At 40.0% G+C, this 22,558-nt stretch overlaps 1 protein-coding gene across 7 annotated transcripts in view; it reads left to right on the top strand.

Annotated features, from left to right (window-relative positions):
• The window catches only part of blnk (B cell linker), a 205,634-nt gene that overhangs the window by 87,880 nt on the left and 95,196 nt on the right, over nucleotides 1-22,558 (top strand). Inside the window, exon 1 of one of the 7 annotated variants that reach the window (XM_063071743.1) lies at nucleotides 18,911-19,163. The exons of the other annotated variants lie outside the window; for them this stretch is intronic. Coding sequence (XP_062927813.1) covers nucleotides 19,123-19,163 — 41 coding nt within the window. The 5' untranslated portion in view covers nucleotides 18,911-19,122. Of the gene's footprint in view, nucleotides 1-18,910; nucleotides 19,164-22,558 lie in introns of those variants that run through there. 7 annotated transcript variants of the gene reach the window in all.

The following is a 22,558-nucleotide window of genomic DNA, read 5'->3' as shown; positions in this document are numbered from 1 at the left end:
TGTTAGGCAAGATTTCACCTTAAGGAAACCATGCTGGCTTTGTCCTATTTTTTTATATGCCTCCAAGTACCCCAAAACCTTGTCCTTAATAATAGACTCCAACATCTTCCCAACCACTGACGTCAGGCTAACTGCCCTATAATTTCCTTTCTTTTGCTTTCCTCCCTTCTTAAAGAATAAAGTGACATTTGCAATTTTCCTTTCTTCTGATACCATTCCAGAAGCTTTCTTGATAGATCATTACAAATGCCTCCACAATCTCTTCAGCTATGTCTTTCAGAGCCCTGGGGTGGAGTTCATCTGATCAACGTCCTTTCGACTTCCCAAGCACCTTCCCCTTATTAATAGCAACTACACTCACTTCTACCCTTGACACTTATGATTTTCTGGCATACTGCTAGTGTCTTCCACAGTGGAGACTGACACAAAAGTCTGCCATTTCTTGGTGCCCCATTTCTACCTGTCCAGCATCATTTTCTAGTGGTCCAATATTCACTCACGACTTTTGGTATCTTCTTAGTTATCATTGGCTAGCTTACCTTCATCATTTCTCTCCTTACAGTTTTTTTAGGTGCCTTTCACTGGTTTTTAAAAGCTTCCTAATCTTCCAATTTCCCACTAATTTTTGTTATATTGGATGCCCTCTCTTTTGCTTTTATGCTGTCTTTGACTTCCCTTGTCAGCCACAGTTGCCTTGTCCTCCTTGTAGAGTACTTCTTCATCTTTGGGATGTATCTATCCTACACGTTCTGAACTGCCCCCAGAAACTGCAGTCATCCTTGCGTGTGTCCCTTTCAAATCAATTTTGGCCAGCTTCTCTCTAATGCCTCCGTAATTCCCTTTACTGGACCCTAATACTGATACATATCACATTATCTTCACTCTCTCAAACTGCAGTATTATATTATGACCACAGCTTCCAAAGGGTTCCTTTACCTTAAGCTCTCTTATTAAATATGGTTAATTACACAACACCCAATCCAGAGTTGCCTTTCCCGAATTGAGCTCAACCACAAGCTGCTGTCAAAAACCATCTCGTAGACATTCGACAAATTCCCTCTCTTGAGATCCAGCACCAACCTAATTTTCCCAATCTACTTGCATCTTAAAATCCCCCACGACTGTTGCAACATTGACATGCCTTTTCTGTTTCCCATTGAAATTTATATCACACATCCTGGCTATTGCTAAGAGGCTTGTAACTCCCATCAGAGTCTTCTTACCCTTGCAGTTTCTTAACTCTTCCACAAGGATTCTACATCTTTTCTTTTTCAAATTTTTTATTAGTTTCATAATGATAAGCATAACATAATATTGATATCAAGTTATTGGGATTACATTGTTATAAATAACATATTTAAATATAAACCTAGTTGGCACACAGGTATTAAACCTCCCAATCGTACAAGATACAAATATAATATACAAAAAAAATGAAAAAGGAAAAAAAAATATATACCCCAAAAGAAAAACTAATCTAAACAATGCTAACCAACTAAGCTAAAAAATTACCACAATTTTTGGGTTACCAATGATAGAACCAAGTCATTTAACCTCTTCAGCTCGTTGGATGATTGCATTTCTTACATTAGTGGCTAGAAGATCCATTTTGCTGAATTGGAAAGAGATTAATCCTCTCACCACATTTCATTGGTTCTCTCAAACTATGCTGTGCTTAAACTTAGAAAAAATTAGAAGTGTTATTTATGATCCCTCTATTAAATTCGAAAAGACTTGGAGGCCATTTATTCAACACTTCCATATGATGTAATTTGACCTTTTCCAACCCTACTCTATTTCCTTTTAATATATGTCAAGAGCAGTGGAGTCAACGACATTAATGGTTCTTTTTTTTTGACGTTACACAACAGCCCATGTCTTTTTCTTTCTTCAGGATTCTACATCTTCTGATCCTATGTCACCACTTTTTAAGGATTTGATTTCTTTTTTTTCGTCAACAAAGCAGCATGCAAAGGGATGTGCATGCGGCTGAATGGAATAGCCACAGAGAAATCTTGTACTGACTGCTTACTCCCCTCACTTATCCTGGTGGCCACCCATATACCATCTGAAGCCTTCACTCGGAGTGTGACTGCCTCAATAAAAGTCGCATCTATGAGGTGTTCATCTTTCTGGATAGTCTTGAGCGTATCCCGTCCCAGTTCCAGTTTCTTAACTTGTCAGTCAGGAGCTGAAGTTGGGTGCACTTCCTGCAGATGTAGTCATCAAGGAGACCATTAGGTACCCTGAAATCCCACATTCCACAGGGGGAGCATTCTACTGCCCGATCCACCATCCTGCCGACACTTGTTATACTTCTAGCTTAAGCCTAAGTTCTAGCCTGCACCTGTTCTCACCTAAGCCTGCTAAGCCAAAGCCTGAATACTCTAACACTGTCCACTCCAACTATTGCCACTCTCCTTAAATCTTGCTTCTTTTTATTTTGCCTTGCTAAGTTACTATTAACCCAAGCAATCTCCCAAGTCCTGACAGGCCCCACTCATTTTTTAAAACTGGTGCATAATTTCACAAGGAACTGTTTCCAACTCACTCCATGATCTCCCACTGCACAGAATGCAATGAGCTGGGAGTGAGTTTGGGATTTTGGAGATGAAGAGATAGGTGTGAGATTGAGACTAGGATATAAACTCAAGATAGTCGGTGGGTGAGCAATTTTGTATGTTTTTTTTCTGAGTATTTTCAAAACTTGCTGTCTTTATTATCACAGGGTTATGTCAAAATAATAAAGCAAATCTTTGTATTTCCTACCTGTTCTGCCCTAGATTTGTTGTTAAGGTACAATGTCCTGAATAGCAGGTCATGGAGTCATTGAAAGTGTACATTTATGATCAACTAATAAATCACTTGCTCTGGCAAAATCATTCGACCTATTCTGAATAGTTAAAATTAATATAATTTCTGTTCCTCAAGTGACCACTGCTGATGTTTAAATCAAAATGCCAATACTGAAAGCATTTCTGCAGGCAATCAATCTGTTTCAACAACCAAAGCTGAAAGAAATTGTACCTTTTAAATGGATCTCGGAAAGAAAAGCAGTAAATATGATATTTTGTCCATTATTTTTCAAAACAATGGCTGTGATTTGTTTCTTTCACTCTCTTGTTTGATGACCTAAACTGTTTATTCTCTGTGGTGTGTCACAGCTCTTTTCAATGTGTATAATTAAACTGCCGGAAAAGATCTACATGATGAGCCTACGAGAATACAAAGGGTAAGACACTGTACCTAACAGTCATTATTTACCACTCAAACCCAATAAGGTGGGTTAAAGTTGTAAAACAGAGAACAGAGTCTGTTACTTTGTACCAGCGATTGCTGTGTGTCAACAGACAAAAGTAGGAATTAGACAAGGCATATTAATGACCACAAACTGTTATAGATGAGCAGAACACCTGGTTCAATCTCACAATTTGATTTGAATCCAGGTGAAACTTCACCTTGGTTCCAAATTAATTGTCAGATTTATGTTTCGTGGCACAATTCCTTTTGAGTGCAGCTGGAGATTTATAGTGGCTCAAAATTCATCACCAAGTTTACATTACCCGACACAGTGAATGATCAGCCCTTCTGTGTAAGCAGCACAATGTCTATTTGGAGTCTCATCCTGTTGTGCAAATTTCCACTGGAAGTTTTCGCTTGAACCTCTCGAAATGTATCTTGAACTTCGTGAATTGGGAAATTGTTGGCTGCTGGCAGGATCTGTCCTTGAGATGACAACGGATTTAAAATTGTACTTGAACGTTTCAATAAACTGCTTTAGATCTCAAATTTATTTCTCATGTATGATTCTTTTAAGGGCAGCAAAGGATATGGGGAGAAGGCAAGAGAATGGGGTTGAGAGGAACAATAAATCAGCAATTATATAGCAGACTCGATTGGCCAAATGACCTAATTCTACTCCTATATTTTATGGTCTTATAGCCTTTTATAACAAAGGTCAAAAGAAAACAAGTAAAAAGAACTACCAATAGGAATAGTGAAATTATATCATGTCCTGAAGCCTAAAATTTGATGCACCCAGCACATTGTAATGTAGGGAAGATGTAGTCACATACGTCAGTTAATAGTTCTAAAAAAGATTACCTTTCTAAGTAAAACCCAGATAAAAGTGAAAGCAATCCTGTATAAAAAGCCTCTGATAGAGCCCACTGCTTTAATTTGAATCAAAAATTCAATGGATTTTGGGATTTCTCTCGGTATTTTCAATTTGTTTGTCTTCTTGTGTGTGAATCACAAAGTAATATGTACTCGATATGGTGACATATGTGTACTTTGATAATAAATTTACTTAGAACTTTGAAACAAGGTACTTTGAGAATGGAGTGGAATGTAGATCTTTGCTCAAGTTACGTTTATAATGGAAAGGAAATACAGCTTCAGAATTTTTCAATGTTGCACAATCAATTAACTACTTAATGGAGTGTGGTCACTATTGTAATGTAGGGAAATATGGAAAAATTGCATAGAGGTAAATTACCATATACGAAATACCTTCCTTTTTGCTATTGGGTGAGGGATAGATGTTGACACAGATACCAGGAGCACTTGTTTTTGCAGAATCTTTTACATCTGCCTGAAAAGCCAAGGTTGAAGCTTGGTTGCCACCTTATCTGAATGAAGGCTGCTTTGACAATACCCTCATCACAGCATGGCATCAGTCTGAGCATGGAGTAATGATTAGATCCCATACAGGACGCTGGTCAATAAGGTTAAAGAATATCAGTTAGACATCATAGTCTGACATGGGTTAGAAGTTGGTTGTCAGACAGAAAACAAAGAGTGGGGAATAAACGCAAACACGAGGAAATCTGCAGATGCTGGAAATTCAAGCAACACACACAAAATGCTGGTGGAACGCAGCAGGCCAGACAGCATCCATAGGAAGAAGCACAGTCGACGTCTCGGCCTGAAACGTCGACTGTGCTTCTTCCTATGGATGCTGTCTGGCCTGCTGCATTCTACCAGCATTTTGTGTGTGGAGCGGGGAATAAATGAGCCTTTCTCAGGCTTACAGTGGGGTAATGCAACGAGTGGTGCTTGGTCCCCTGATTGCCACAATATTTACTTGGCTGAGAAGACCGTCTGCCATATTTGCTGATGGTCCACAATGTCCACTTAAAACTTTGGGCATCACAGTAGCGTAGTAGTTGGTGCAGTCGCTTTACAGGATCAGCAATCACTGATCGGGGTTTGATTCTCGCTGCTATCGGTAAGGAGTTTGTATGTTCTCTCCAGTGACTATGTACTGAGGCTTTATAAGGCATTGGTCAAATCACACTTGGAGTATTGTAAGCAGTTTTGGGGCTCTTATCCAAGAAAAGTTGTGTTGGTATTGGAGAGAGTCCAGAGGAGGTTCATGGATGAAAGGATTACCTTCTGAAGAGAGTTTGCGAGCTCTGGGGCTATACTCGCTGAGGTTTATGAGAATGAGAGGGGAATCTCATTAAAACCTATTGAATATTGAAAGGCCTGGATAGAGTCGATGTTTTGTGCAGTGGAGGAGTCTAGGACCAGAGGGCACAGCCTCAGAATAGAGGGTCGTCCATTTAGAACAGAGATGAGGAGAAATTTCTGTAGCCGGAGAGGAGTGAATCTGTGGAATTCATTGCCACAGACAGCTGTGCAGGCCAAGTGATTCGGTATATTTAATGAGGAGGCTGATGGGTTCTTGATTAGTCAGGGGATCAAAGGTTATGGGGAGAAGGCAGGAGGATGGGGTTAAAAGGGATAACAAATTAGACATGATGGAATGGTGGAGCAAACTTGATGGGCTGAATGGCCTAATTCTGCTCCTATGTCTTATGGTCTTATATGGGTTTCCTTCAGGTGCTCCGGTTTCCTCTAACATTCCAAAAGCATACAGTTAGGGTTAGTGAGTTGTGAGTATGCTATGTTGGTACCGGAAACATGGCAATACTTGCAGGCCGCCTCCCAGTACATCACAAACATTGATGCAAATGATATATTTCACTGTATGTTTCAATGTGTATGCAATAATTAAAAAATATCTCCTTAAATGGTGTAGAGTTCCAGGACCTTTCGCTGACATCAACTTCTATTTAGCTGATGGGCTTGCCAAAAAAGGAAATCCAGTGGATGGAAGAGAAACATTTGCTTTTTCCCAACATATTAATTTCAACAAATAGAACAGCTGTAAGGGAGAGAGGCGGGTTCCAACTAATTGACACTTGTTTTGATTGAGTTGAGTTATAGAAAACAATTCATTTTTTTAGTGTTTTTAGGTACTTTTGTTTAATAGTAGTTTTAAAATATCAAAAGGTTTTGTTATGTTTAAATTGTATTCACTGCTGGATTCTTTTTAATGTTTGTGAACATTTCACACAATTACAGTCACTTAAGCTGTCAAACAGCTCCTTAAGGTGGTCAACTCTTTGACAGCTCTTTAAGGTGGCACGGATTGTGGAGTGTTTTTTTTGTGTGTGGCTGCCAAAGCATTTTTGTGAAGTTAGTGATAGTTAACCACTTTGCAATGCTCAGGGCTTTACCATTTACCACAGAGACAGCACCCCTGAGGTGCTTTATGCTGGGAGACCTGATCAGGACAGGAATGGTTACCAATTTTATATAAAGCAGTTTTATATAAATTTCAGATGACTACATTGACACAAAAGGATCAGCACGGTAGCATGATGGTTAGCACAACGTTTTACAGTACAGGCGATACAGGTTCAATTCCCGCAGCTGCCTGGAAAGAGTTTGCACATTCTCCTCCGTGACCGTGTGGGTTTCCTCTGGGTTGAAGCACCTTCAATTACTCCAAAAGACTGAGCTTTGGTAAAATACTGAAAGGCTTTTATTCGCTGTACGATACGACCTCCACAGTGAGTGTCTGCCCCCGGACTGAGGAGGAGGGGCAAGGCGAACACCTTTATACAGGACTCTGTGGGAGGAGCCACAGGGGCAGTCAACAGAGGGGTGAGTCCAGACAGGTAACCAAGTTACAACATATATACATGGTTTACCACACGGGTGCTCTGGTTTCCCTCTGCAGTTCCAAAAGAGTACCAGTTAGTAGGTTAATTAGTCATTGTAAATTGTCCTGTGATTAGGCTAGGATTAAATCAGGGGATTGCTGGGTGGCGCAGTTCGAAGGACCGGAAGGATTTATCGCGCGCTGTATCACAATCAATAAATAGAACTTTGCGCTCAGTTCCCAGAGCTGGACTCTTCAAGTCTGCCCTGAAATTAGGGGAAGCCTTTGAGGGTTAGAAATCCTTCACAAAAAGAGAGGAGCAACAGACCCAGAGACAACAGTCCTGTTATTGCAACCTTTGCTATGGGGTAGATAAACTTTTTGAAAACAATAAAGAAGAGCTAGCACCAATTTGTTAAAGGTAAATTGTGTTTGACAAGACTGATTTTAAACTTTTTGATTAGATTTAATTTTTGAAAGGCATTTGATATACTTCTACTCAAAAAGGCTTTATGGCAAAGCTTGAGGCCTGTAAAATTAAAGGGTAAATAAGAAACAGACTTACAGCAGTAAACAATGACTAGTGAGTGCTAAGTAGTTGTTTTCTCACACTGAAGGATGGCAGACAGTAATGGTCACCAGATGGGATCATTGAATTTTGTGATATATGCTAATGATTGGACATAAGGTGGCAGAGTGTCTCAGCACTGGCAGTGCTAGAGACTCTGATTCAGTGCTGATCTTGAGTGTTTTCTGTGTGAAGTTTGTACATTCTTAGAGTCATATTCATAGAGCATTACAGCATGGGAATAGTCCCTTTGGCCCATTTAGTCCATGCTGATCCGTTATTCTGTCTAGTTCCATTGACATACACCTGGGCCATGACCCTTCAGACTCCTCTTGTCCATGTACTTACACAAACTTCTCTTAAGTGTTGAAATCGAATCCACTTCCACTACTTTCTCTGCCAGCTCATTCCTTATGAGCGCCGCTGTCTGCGTGAAGAGCCACCCTCTCAGGTACCTCTTAAATATTTCACCTTTCACCCATAACCTACAACCTCTAGTTCCTGTGATGGTTGGTTTCCCCCAGGTGTTCCGGTTTCTTTCCATCTCCCAAAGACATGCAGATTTATAGATTGCTGGTGAACGCAGCAGGCCAGGCAGCATCTCTAGGAAGAGGTGCAGTCGATGTTTCAGGCCGAGACCCTTCGTCAGGTCTCGGCCTGAAACGTCAACTGCACCTCTTCCTAGAGACGCTGCCTGGCCAGCTGCGTTCACCAGCAACTTTTATGTGTGTTGCTTGAATTTCCAGCATCTGCAGAATTCCTGTTGTTTGCAGATTTATAGATTCCCCAGTCCTGAGGAAGGGTCTCGGCCCAAAATGTCCACTGTACTTTTTTCTGTTGTTGCTGCCTGGCCTGCTAAGTTCATTCAGCATTTTGTGTGTGTTGCTTGGATTTCTAGCATCTGCAGATTTTCTCCTGTTTGTGATTGGATTACTACACTGTGAAGTCGGTTTAGGGATGCCTACCCTGAAGAAGTTTAAATCTTCTCTTTGGGAGTTCAGTGAAATCCTCGGCCACTGCTCCCCCTCTGTGATCTCCGCTGCTTCCTCCCACTTTCTAACTCTGACTCCTCATCTTTTTCTCCCCAGTCCTGAGCCTGAAACGTCGACTGTCCTCCTTTCCATAGATGCTGCCTGGCCTGCTGAGTTCCTCCAGCACTTTGTGTGTGTTGCTTGGATTTCCAGCACCTGCAGATTTTCTCTTGTTTGTTATAGATTAATTAGTTGTTTTAAGCTGCCCCTATTGTGAAAGTGAGTGGTAGAATCTTGGGGTGTTGATTCGAATGTGGGGAGAATAACAAATGGGGTTCATTTAAGATTAGTGTAAATGTGTGGCAGCCAGCCTGTGGTGTAGCAGCATCAGCACCGGGCATCGAGGTGAATGGTCCTGGGTTCAAAGCCGATTGGCCCCTTGCATGCTTTCCATCCGTGCTGGGTTGAGCACTGAGCTGGCAATTTGCCCTCGTAAAAAAAAAACAGACAAATGCTAAGGAAACGGCAAAAAATGCCGCCCAATGCGCCGCAAGGTGAGAAAAGGAACAACAAATAAATGAGTGGTTGGTGGTCGAAGCGGATTGGGTGAGGTGAAGACCTTTTGCCATGCTGTATCTCAATAATTTCACGTCTTGCGTGTGCAGTACAAAGTTACCAGATTTACAAATGACGAAGCTTGGAGGTGGGGTACACTAAGCAGTGAGGACGGTACTCTGCTGGAAGTAAAAAATGATAGACTGGCTAAATGGGCAAACATGGCGATTGGAATTTAATACAGAGAAGTGCGAAATGATACGCTTCTTCAGGGACAATATGGGACGGAGAAGGGACCATCTGAAAGGTACATGTGAACCTGAGCCTTTGAACGTAGTTCTTGTTTGGGCTTAATGTCAACATAGTAAAGCATAGAAAGGCATCAGGTAATCAGGAAGTCTATCAGAACTTTGGCCCTTTATTTCAACAAGCCTGGATTATGGAAGTAGGGAAGTCACTGCAACTGTACAGGGAATGAGTGAGACTACATTGAGACTACTGCAAATAATTTTGACCCATTATGTATGATTAACATGTAGGCAGTTTAGAGAAGGTTGACAAGATTTATGCTGAAAATGGAAGAGCTATCCCATGAGGAAAGGTTAACTAAGATGGGATTCTATGTGCAATGATTTTTTGAAATCTATCAGATACTTAGAGGCTACCTAAGGTAAATGCTGAGGGGATATTTCCACTCAAGGGAGAATCTAGAACCAGAGGGTACGGTCTGAGAATAAGGGGCCAGCTATTTAAGACTGAGATGAAGAAGATTTCTTCTCGCAGCTGGTTGTAAGTCTTTGAAAAATCTTGCCTTAGCTGTCATGAATAGTCCTCATGTATATTTAAGGCTAAAATAAATTGATTTCTAGTCAGTAAGGGAATCAAGGATGATGGGGAAATGCAGGAAAACAGCCCAGAGAAATGCTGCATCAGCCATGATCTTATTGGCTGACAGGGCTAGCTTGAGGGCTTCAAGTCTTAAACCATATCTATAAATAGAAGAAGAGGCAAGAAAACAGGGAAGTTGTGTTCTAACTATATAAAACATAATTTGTCTGCAGTTCTGTCCACCTGATTTAATAGAGGATGTGAATGTCCTAAGGAGAACAGAGAAAAGATGTTCAGCCAAATCTCTAGATTTCCTACTTGTAGCAAAGGGAGGAGCTTCGATAAGAGTGTGCAAGATCATGACTAGTCTAGGTAGGTAAATGAAGGGAAGCTTATGGTGAACATCAGTAAAGGTTGCACCCTTAGTTCGCTAAAGGGGAACAAATGAACTCACTACCTGAAGGCCACCAAAGAGATGGGGAAACCCAAGTTAAAAATAATACAATACTCTCTGGGTTTTGGAAATATACAAGGCAATAAATTATAGTTAACATGGATTTGTTAACATTAAATTATAGTTGATGATTGCATTATTTGATTTAAAAAATAGTTAATGTTGTGTATACAGATGTTCAATAATAATTGAAGCAAGCACTGCATAGTATATGTGTGACCATAATAGGGTCCATGGGATAAAAGGGACAGGGCAACATGGATATAAAATTGGACAAGAGACTGATAAAAGGGTATTGAATGCAGAAATTGTTCTTCAGACTGCAGGGAGGTAAGGAAAGACTTCCTATGTCTTAGGATCACTATCATTTTTGCTACAGTATATATTAATGACCTGGACTTGTGTATATATGGCAATACACACTGTGTGTGTGTGTGTGTGTGTGTGTGTGTGTATATATATCATCATCAAATGCCATGCCCAGTTTAAGCTTTGACTGCCATGTCTTCCTCTTGCTTTCTTCCCTTCAATCTTTCCCATAATTACCGTGCATTCTAACTCCTCTTTCCTAATCACGTCCAATGAAGTTACGTTGCCTTTTCATGATCTCATACGTTATTTCTCTTTTTGTGTTTGCTCTGTTCATGACATCCTCGTTAGATATTCATTTCGTCCATGATATTCTTTGCATCCTCCTCAAAAACCACATTTCTGCTGCTACAATTCGTTTCCTCATGCTATTAGATATTGTCCAACATTCTGAGCCATATAACAAAACTGGATAAACATAACATTTCAGTGCTTTGAGGCAGGTTGTCATGCCTAGTTTAGTACTGGTCAGTATACTCTTCATTCTCTTAAAGGTGTCTTTTGCCATCCCTATTCTTCTTTTGATGTCCAAGTCGCACATGTCATGAACCTGCAATCTGATGTCACCCAGCTTCCTAAGTAGCAAAAGTTCTGTACTTGTTTTACTTGTTTTACGTCTTCCCCATTTATTCTCAGCCTGCAGATAGGATTCTCCTTCTTTTTGGATATCACCATACATTCTGTCTTTTTGCAATTGATAGACAGACCCATTTTTGCACTTTCTTCAACAATTATATCAATTAAGTTTTGTAGTTCTTTCTCCATACTTGCAATTAACAGTGTCATCTGCATATCTGAAATTATTGATGTTTTCACCGCCAACTTTGATTCCCAAGATGTCTGTTATTTTTTGTAATATTGTTTCACTGTACACATTAAATAAATCAGGAGAGAAAACACATCCTTGTCTAACGCCTCTCTTGATTTTCGTAAACTGACTCTCTTCTCCATCTATTCTTACAGCGCCAGTTTGTTCCCAGTACAGATTTCTGATTGAGTGGAGGTCTTTCAAATCTAGATCTAGTGTTTTCTGTAATATTTCAAATAACTTATTGTGCTTCACGTTATCAAATGCTTTTGCGTAGTCCATAAAACAAACAAATAAATCTTTTTTCGCTTGAATAGCTCATTCTGATAGTATCCTTAACATCAGTATTGCGTTTCTTGTACCTTTGCCTTTCACAAAACCACATTGTTCTTTGCCTATTTCAACTTGTATCTTACTTTTAGCTCTTGTCATCAAAATTCTTAGAAGTATCTTGGTGATGACTCATTAAACTTATGGTCCTATGTAATTCACATTCTATTGCTCCAGCTTTCTTACGAAGAGTGATAAAATATATATATATATGAATGTGTGTGTGTGTGTGTGTGTGTGTGTGTGTGTGTGTGTGTGTGTGTCTGTGTAATATTAAAGTGTTTAGATTACACTAAACTTTGAGATGCTCTTAACCAATGAGAAGATTAGCAACAGATTTCAGAAGGATGCAGATAAATTAAAGAAAATATTCATTGCAGATGAGATTCAACACTGGAGATTAAAGAGATGTATTTTGGACAGAAATGTGAAGAGGGGCAATGAGAACGAGAAAAGAAGGAAAGGGTAATTTGGCTTCTTTGCCTGCTCTGCTATTCAGTTGAATCATTGCCAATCTTTTACCTCCAGCGTGAGTTTATAGGGTTTAATTTTAAAGGGGATTGGAAGGGTAGGACTGGCTGTTACATGCACTCAAATTTTTGAACAAGGCAGGATAAATTGCATCACGGCTTAAAAGCATTATGTGCTATTTTCAGTTGCGTTGAAGCAAAAGCAAGGGAGTTACACTGAGCATTTGTGAAATGTTGCTGTAGTTTATTCAGATGTGAGCATCTCAAATCAGGAAGCACACTGAAGTCTTGGAGAGGTGTCCAGAAGGAGGCAACGAGGAACAGCTGAGAGTATTCCTCACGGGGTAGAGACTGTTGAGAAGAAATCTGATACAGGTGTCCAAAATCTTTGGATAAAATAAAGAGAAATTGATTGCAGTGGTGAATGAGTTGGCAAGTTAGAACTTGAAACTTTTGTTTTATACAGTGAGTTGGAATTCATCAGATGGAAAAGCACTGTAGCATACTGATGAATGACATGTAAAAGTGAATTGGATACGCACTTAAAGGGAAGGTTACCAGGCCATGGGTAAAGAGTAGGGTCATGGAAATAGATCTACCGGAAAATAACTAGGGATTGAATTACCGCCTCTGTGCTATGTCATCTCCTTTTAATTTTAACTGTTCTGTTTCTGTAACTTGAAAAGGCAATTACATTTACAACAGCACAGAATTTTTGCAGTTGAGATAAGATTACAGGTATGGACTATGTGAAGTACATTCAAATACTTCCAGTACAAACAAGTAGAACAGATGTTAAATAATAAAGGGCACAAGGCAGAGCCCATATTGAGTATTCGAAGGTTAAACATTAATGGAACAGTGGCATGGTTGTGATCTTTTCAGGATAGATGTCTAAATTGGCCATTTAAAATTTTGTTACCAAATTTAATTTTTTTCTAATATCTATTTGCACGGAGCCTTGGAATGTTGTAGTTGCAACATCTCCTTTGCCAAAAAGCATATTTGCCACAGCAAAAGAAAATAATTTTTCACTCAAAAACATGATGTAGGTGGATCAGCAGCCAATAATCTCTGTCACATTTTACCTTTGTCCTGGTTGCATGACAACCATGGTGTGTGGCTGATACACTTAAAGAATTCAGTTTAGCAGTAAAATTTCTGATGACAGCTGAGACACCAACGTTAACTCCTTCCTAAAATGGTGACAGCCAGTAAGAAGGCTGGGGCTTAGGACCCAATTAAAATAAGGATACCAAAATGCTGCTGCTTTCCCTGGTTCCAAACAATTCAGGCCATCTTTCAATATGTAAAGTGAATCGCAGTGCTCTCTTTTACTTCTTCAGTGCATCACCCAACTGGGATATAGACCATCAATATTTTTCTTTGACCTGGACCTATAGAAGGTTAATCGGTCCTGTGGCTTCTGCTTTCATCATATGACTTCATAGATCTTCTAGGTGAAGATCTTTCCTCTCCCAGGGTGAGGTCTTTGGAGCTTCTGTTGGCATTTCTGTAGCACTAGGTTTTTACAGGGTGGGGTTGCTAGCTTCATGCCCAACCCTCCTCCTAACCAACATTGTTAACATCTGTCTGACCAAATGCAGACAGAATGTCAATGAAAGTTAAGATATTGGGGGCAACACAGGTCAGGAAGGTGATGAAAGGCCCAAAACATTGACTGTTTATTCCTCTCATGGATGCTGCCTGAGATCCTAAGTTCCTCCAGCATTTTGTCTGTGTTTCTCTGTATTTCCAGCATCTGCAGAATCTCTTGTGTTTAAGATGTTGGGACCTGGCCATTAGGATGAGCTGGCCTGTATCTCCTGACTGCTTGTATGTTGTATGTGGTGATCATTCCTCTTTCTAATAAAAGTAGGGGATATATGCCTTTTCTCTGCCATTAGCAGTTCTACTGCCCTTAGAATGCAAGGGACCTGAGTGTGTGCACGTGGAGCTCAGCTGTCCAGAGACTGGAACTCACTGCAAGCTGAACAGTGCAATTTGTCACCGCCTGCTCAGAGTATCAAAGGCCGAAGCTGCATCAAATTTCCCCTGCTTGATCACCAGAACGGTATTTTTTATTGACACAAGAGGTACTGCAGATGCTGTAAAATCTTCCTCCCATCACCCCATCTTCTTATTCTGACCTCTTCACCCTTTCCTTTCCAGTCCCGATGAAGGGTCTCAGCTGGAAACGTTGACTGTTTACTCCCATCCATAGATGCTGCTTGACCTGCTGAGCTCCTCCAGCACATTGTGTGTGTTGCAGTGTATTTTTATTATTTTTAAAAAGATCTGTTGATCTTTCTTGATATGGGCGTCTCTAAATTTACTTCATCCAGAGTAGATGGCATCTAACTCATTTTATTAAACTATTTTTTAAAAAGAACTATCAATTTATGTTTGGGATGCTGGCAGCCATCTTGAAATGTTTCCTCATTGCTTCCTCCCTGATAATCTTTTCTGACATCAGTATTTCTCTTTGATGTAGAGCTCAGACGTATAATCTGTGAATGCAGGTAAACAATGACTGAAGTAAACTGCATCACCTTATGGAATTTAATTATATTTTCACATATCTTGACATTCTGTGTTGGAATCCATTTACTATGAAAGAAACTATTGCAATTGACATGTGAGTAAAAGATAGTTTAACAGCTCTATTCCAAGAGCTTTGTAAATGTAAATGCTTTTGTTGAGATCACTAATGAGCATACGCAGGTTACGGTACCCTGGCTGGGGAGGACTTAAATGTGCAATCAGCATCTGATATCTTTGGGGAGCTAGAAATGGAAAACCAGGATACTGGAGAGGCAGTACAAGGCCAAAGATGACTACTGCCATCTGGATGGAGCCCAAGATAGAAATCAGATACCTGTAAGGATTTACTAAGGCAATGAATCAAAGATGTTCATGAGCTGCTAAAATCTGAAGAGCAGAGAAGTATGGGCCATGAAGGTCGAGGTATTCTGATCTGGAGGGAGACGAGAAGTATCATGGCATCAAGTTAATGAGTGGAAGGATCAGCACTGGCATCTCCAGGGGCTTGGCAGTAATTATTGTTTCTTTAATTTGACATTACTCTGAAGGGGAAACTTGGCAGAATTGTCCTCAGCTCAGTTCTGGTAAAGCAAAACATAATCTTTACTGTAGCTAAATCCAACAATCCGAACTACAGTCCTCATTAACTCATTATGGGACAAATATCTTACATAGTTCTGCCTATTTAACCTCCCCCCACTGTCCTTCCCATCACCCACTGTCCTTCCTCCCCCTTACTGTACTTCCTCCCCCTGCTGTCCCCCCACTGACCTTCCTACTCCCCCCACTGTCCTTCCCACCACCCGTTGTCCCCCGGACTGCCCTTACCCCATCCATATTCTCTGCCCCGCCGTCCGTCCTTCTCTTCCCCCCATCCCCACCATCCGTCCTTCTCTTCCCCCCCTCCCCACCATCCGTCCTTCTTTTTCCCCCCACTGTCCCCACCATCCATCCTTCTCTTCTCCCCCCATCCCTGCTGTCCGTCCTTCTCTTCCCCCGTCCCTGCCGTACGTCCTTCTTTCCCCCCGTCCCTGCCGTCTGTCCTTCTCTTCCCCCGTCCCTGCCGTACGTCCTTCTTTCCCCGTCCCCGCCATCCGTCCTTCTCTCCCCCTGTCCCCGCCGTCCGTCCTTCTCTTCCCCCCCGTCCCCGCCATCCGTCCTTCTCTTCACCCCGTCCCTGCTGTCTGTCCTTCTCTCCCCTTGTCCCCGCCATCCGTCCTTCTCTCCCACTGTCCCCGCCATCCGTCCTTCTCTTCCCCCCGTCCCCGCCGTCCCCGCCGTCCGTCCTTCTCTTCCCCCGTCCCCCCGATCTACTCAAGAATAAATCTGCATAGGAGTAGGAGTAGGCTGTATGCCCCATCAAGCCTTTGTCATTCTAAGAAATCATAACTGATCTGTTAATCAGTTCATTGATAGATAACCCGATTATTTTCAGTGTGTTAAAATAGCTCCACAGAATCAGAATCAGATTTATTATCACTGTCATACAGTACGTTGTCAAAACTGTTGTTTTGCGGTAGCAGTATAGTGCAATTTAAAAATATACTATAAATTATAATAATAAATATATATATTATATATTAAATAGTGCAAAACGAGAGCAGAAGTAGTGTTCATGGGTTCATTGTTCATCTGATGGCAGAGGGGAAGAAGCTGATCCTGAAACATTGTGTGTGTCTTCAGGCTTTTGTACCTCTGCTCTGATGGTAGCAATGAGTGGAGGGCATATCCTGGGTGGTGAGGGTCCTTAAAGATGGATGTTTTCTTTTTGAGGAATGACTTTTTGAAGATGCCCTCGATAGTGGGGGAGGCTAGTGCCTATGATGGAGTTCCACAGACCTGCCAATCCTCCTTATCCCACAATATTTAATTCAAAACCATCTATAGATGCCAGAATTTTCAAGTGTTAGTTGATATCAAATCAATTGACATTTATATTAAAAAAAAGACCACCAGATATTTACGGCTATTTCCAGGTTAAAAAGTGTTCTGATTTAGTGCCTTAAAAAAGTCTCATTCTAATAATTTGGAACTGCCCAAATTGCGTGACTTTCCAGCCCAAAATAAGTTCTTTGCATGAATTGCCTTAGTTCTCTATAAGATCTTCAAAACCTAAAGCAAATAACCCTTTTAACTTTCAGAAAATATAACTCTCGTTTGAGTAATCTCTTCCTATAAATTAATCCATAGAGTCCAGTTATCATTCTGGTAAAGAATATTGTGCTCCCTGTGGGCCAATGTATCTGTTCCTTGTGATGCCCAGAATTGCTGGCAATTCAAACCAGGACTTATAATTCCTAAAAACTGTCCATGGTCCTTTTGTGTTAGAAACATGTGTTGGATTTAATATCACAATGATGCTGGCTAGCGATAACTGCTGTTTGGTCCATAGTTACTGCCAGACCTGCCGAGTATTAGCTTTTTCTGGTTTTTTTTACTTATGGTAACTTTTATCTTTAATTTACATCTGCAACTGCTATTAGTTGAGCGTGACCACTTTTGTGATTGTTGTGTTACGTGCTGTGCATCAGTGATCCAAACACAGAAAGCAGAAGTGTTTCTTTCTTTCCATGGTTACGCTGTACTCCATGGGGGGTTATAATAGACAACTCTTAGTTTAAACACATCTGTGCTCATTCAACTGTTTGTTCCATTTTTTTTTAATGTGCAGTTTTTTTTTGATTGGCACACAACTTGAACTATCCTTGACAGCCAAAAGAACCCCATCCCCAGTTTTACCAGCTACATAGGCTGTAAGGAGACTTTAACAGTTTTAAAGTACTTCTGACTACCAAAATAAAGTAACAAATGGGTGATTTGGTATCCTGAAACTGTCAATGAGTCTAGGATTTCTACAGATGACAGCACATGCACAGAAATACCAGATTTAATGCTGTTTATGTGTCTTTAATCAAAGTTGCTCGTATTAATAAAAGAGCATTTGCCCATTTACCAGTTTGAAGGGGAAATTTACTCATGTTCGTCTGAGGCACACCCACGCTTGTCATGGTGCTGCTGTTTCTGCAGAAGTGATAGTGTAATGACCATCTGTGCGCATGCCTTGGAACCACATGAGCAAATGTCCCCAGCAAGTGGGGAATGAGCAGGGCCCTGTTTATTAACATGGGCAGATCCCAGACATGGGCTGGGAATCCAGCTTGGGTGGGAACTCTTTAATTTACACTCACGTGTTCCCCATCTCTGAGGTGATCATGACCCTGCCCAGAACCAAATGCCCTGAAGCGCAGCCCCAGTCCTCTAATGCAATCTCCCATAATTCCCAACCCACCAGACCCATCCCTTGACCAGCCTAGGAGGCCTACTCTGCTGTAACCAGATTCCAACACAGGTGTCTGAGCTCAAGCTGCCTCTTTGTTCTGTACCCCTGTCCCAGTCTTACGCCTCCCTACTGTTTTATTTTGTGAAATATTCACGGAAAAGTGTGGAGAAAAACCCCTGTACATACATTAACTGGTGAATTGTGCTTGCTTTTCAATGACAAGACCTCAACTAAAATTGGCAAAGCTCTGCCATACAGTAATGATTTACCCTGCCCCTAATGGACACTGAAGAATCTCTTGACTCATATACAGTATAACTTCAAAGATATTAGTGTGAAAATTATACCAACTAGAAAGCTTCACTATACTGTTTTTTTCCCTGTAAGTCAATTTCATTCAAATTCAATAATAGTTGATGTTACAGTCTAAAATTTCTATAAGATTGTGATATCTCTAAATGTTATTGAAGATAGAACAGTAATTTTAAAATGCAATAAATGTCAGGCATTAAGAATGCAACTGTATCTTAAGTATTGTTCCCACAGATTAAATCAAAAATCATATCTAAGCATCATGGCCTCAAAGTAGAAAACATGGAGTTAAAATTAATAAAAACACCCCTGGAACCTTCTGATGCCTGACTCACGTGTTCATTTAAGATGCAGTATGTAAGTTTTGCAATTTTGGTTAAATATAGCTTGATGTGAACAAGGCACGGCTTGGGCTTAGTAGTTTGTGACTGACTAAATGCTGGTAATGTCCTTCAATCACTAATCTCATTATCATATTATCACAAGAAATACAGCATAATACTTCGAGAAGGTTAAAAGTTACAGTATGAAATGTCATTTGTCATTCATGCAACTGAAAACAACATCTGATATGATGCAACCAGTCAACTTCTGCTTTGGCTGACCTTCTGATAGCAGCTGCCTTCTTAGGCACAGATGAAAATAATTTGCAAAGCAATTGTATTTTCCTGAGTAAAGATGGAAACATTTAATAAACTTGCTCAGAGTCAGAGAATAAGGTGAGTATTTAGGCTCTTCATAAGATAAAGTCCATTAGAATTGAAGTGTTTGAAAGATTGTTTACGTAACTAGGATTGTTGTTACCCCTGCTTGTTTGAAGTGTATGGTATTGTCTGTATGAATCGTTTGTAATTTTAATGGACTATAAAACTGCATATGTGGCAGTGTGCTACACTGAGTCTCTGGCAAGGATCGATTATAGAATGAGGCCAATGTTTGTTAAAACACACACATAATTAGATGTGTGAATCAATACATTTACAGAAGTATAATGTATCTGTCATTGAACTCAATGTAAATAAAAATTGGAGAAGTTGTACAGGAGGCATGACTGTTTTATATGTCATTCAATTCAAAATACCGGTGTTTTTATCAAAACTCTAAAGTACAGCTAGAGTTTTGGCAAGATGTTTAATATCCCAAAATCTGCAGTGAAACTTATTAGATCAAGTTAACAGTCATATAATTTGTTTTGAACTTCAGTCCCCAGTGCTACTGCTAAAGGTATTACAGGTGTTGGTGCATTGCATGTTTGGCAGATGTAATGTTTGGTTTACATGGAGTTAGTACGAGAAGGGGAAAATATATGGGTTAGCACTACTTTTTGCTAATATGTGTACGCAGACGATCAACGCACAAAGTTCAGACCTGTTTTTCCCACTGATTCTTTTTCATAGAAAACATCTAAAGATTATGAATGAAATGGCTTGTGTACTTCTTGTAAAATTTCAATAATATTTTGTTGAACTTTATCTCCTTAATTTGCATTTAAGATATTTGAATGTTTAAGAAGTGCTGAGGTTTAAGATTTGATGCTAATTACAACAGGCAGACTTGGTCATCACTATACTTTACCAATAACTAATCTTCTAGTAATCACACCAGGGTATTTTGTTTTATGTTATGAAAGGAAAATCTAAGAAATCTAATCTCGTGCCTAGCATTAATTTAATGGCAATCGTGACTTTATGAATATTAAATTTAACACTTAAAATCCAAAGGCCAACAAGGTTGGTAGTTGTATCTAGGATGTTTTAATGAATTTATTTCATCAGACAGAATTTCCTTCAAACCTGAACAGTTTTCACAAATTATATCTTCTGAAAGCAGAGCCTAATAATCAATTGTCTCTGTGTTTAAAATGTGTAATTTTTGCAGAAGAAAGAACGCACCCGATTGTTCTTCGGGCGCTGATGGTTTCAGGCAATTTCTGTTGGTTTCAGCTCTTTCCATCCTACGAGCAACCTTTAAAAAAAATTCTAGTTAAAAATACCAGTTTCAGGATCATTGTAAATTTCACCACTATTTTAATGTAAGTAGATAGTTACAACATGTGAATAAATCTGTGCTTTTATTCCTCCCTAACAAGGACTTCCAGAATTTTTAAAGTCTATTAACTCTCCGTTTAGCTCCAGTGCTAATTGCAAAAATTGAACAGTGCATCTGAAGACATGGGCAGGCTGGGAGAATGACTAGTGCAGGAGGGTGAAATATGACGGAATTCTGAATGTCTATTTTTAGTTATAATACATTGCAAATATATCTTCCATGATGAGTAAAGCTTTCTTTTTGCTTAAAAAAAAGTTGAATTCAGCAAATAAATTTATTCATAATTCTTAAAAAGTTAATAAATTACAGATCTAATCTACACAAAATATCCACCAAGCAGATTAAATCAGAATTATTATCAGAATTATTATATCGTGAAATTTGTTTTTTGTAGGAAATGGTCTTCTACTTTCTATCATACTGTTCATAATTTTACCCTGTTTTTCAGCACCTGTAAACCTTTCCTGCTCCAGTGTATTTTCTTCAAATAAATAGCATTTAATCTCCTTTCCATATTGCCCTTGGACAGCAATCCTTCTAAAACCATTTCAGTCAGAGTGGGAAGATATCTGATGCTGCTATTAGGAATTCTGTAGTGGAGTAGCAATGCATTTCAAGCAGCAGATAACGTGCCATGGAGGAGAACTTGCAAGTTGTGCTGATTTTATGTGCTTCCCGGTCCTGTCCATTGAGGTAGTAGTTATAGTATGTTTGAGAGGTGGAATCCAAAAAGCATTGACAGTGTCATGCAATGCATCTGGTAGATGGTAACTCAGTGCAGCCACAGTGGAAGGGATGTCGATCAAATAGATGCACTGTTGTAGCTGGTTTATATCTCTTGTCTTTTAGAGCTGCATTCATTCGTACAAATAGGGAATACTCAGAAAGCTTCTGACACATGTCATAGTCGGAAAAATGGGTTTGGTGCCAGACTCTGATATGCCCTTGTAGGCATTATTAATGTAGCTGGTCTAGGATCTCAATTCTCATTTCATGGCAGTAGGCTTTTGTTATATGTAGTTCTAGCATCCCTTCTCACAGTGAACAGCCTGTGGCCTAAGCAGTATTTTGAATGTCCTTTCATTACATTTTCGCTCTTGTAGTTTCTGCAACTGCAAATTGGGAAAGATTATGGAAACAAAATATCAATAATGGGATGTAGGCATTGTTGGAAAGATGAGCACTCATTGGCGACCTCCAATCATCTTGGAAAAGCGGCTGGTGAGCCTTCTTGAATAGCTATGGTCCAGGTGTGCTCCTGTACCACTGTACCACTGTTAGCCAGTAAGTTTTTGAATTTTAAATCAGAGGTGTGGAAGAGCGAGCAACGTACTTCTATGTCAGGAAGGTCTGTGATGCTTGCGGTTGATGTCATTTCTGTGGGTAATAGAGAGCTTAAGTTTGTGTGCAGTTATCAAAGAAGCCTTGGCAAAGAAGTGGGAAACCAAGAGACTCCTTGCATCTCCATTATAAAATATATTTGAAAGGAAAAGTAAGAGGTGGAGAAGCTGAAAAGTTTAGGGAAGAATGTCAAAACTTGCACTGTCTCCCCTGCTATAACAGCTGCTGAATCCATAGTGAACGCACCAATTTTTTGTCTGTGAAAATCCTCCCAAGAGCAGGAGACTATTTGTGCTGATCTTCTAGAATAGATATTTCAACAGGAAACTTGATCTCCAATGCAGAAACTGAACCACATGTAACACTATATGCATGGAAATACACAATTAATCATCAACTTAGAGTAACATGATACAATAACATGACTTGTATTAAATTAGAAAGCATTACTGATAAGTACATATTCTGAATATTTTAGAATTTTCTCTTGAGACCACTAAAACCAGCTAGCATATAAGGTTTATGCCTCTGCTCATCCATTGCAACTCCTTGCGTCTTTGAGTGTTTTGCACTTTTAAGGGAGGTTGAGAGGGAGGAAAGGGGCTTGTTTTGTTGCTGCTGTTTAGTTGCTTGTTGTGTTGCGTTCTATGTTCTCCCAACCTTTGTGGGCGTACTATGTTGGCACCAGAATGTGTGGCAACACTTGCAAGCTACCCCCAGCACA

Source organism: Mobula hypostoma, chromosome 19 (assembly GCF_963921235.1).
Source record: "Mobula hypostoma chromosome 19, sMobHyp1.1, whole genome shotgun sequence".
In the NCBI taxonomy this organism is placed as follows: domain Eukaryota; kingdom Metazoa; phylum Chordata; class Chondrichthyes; order Myliobatiformes; family Myliobatidae; genus Mobula; species Mobula hypostoma.
Note: the sequence above shows the minus strand (reverse complement) of the source record. Positions and strands in the feature narration are given on the sequence as shown.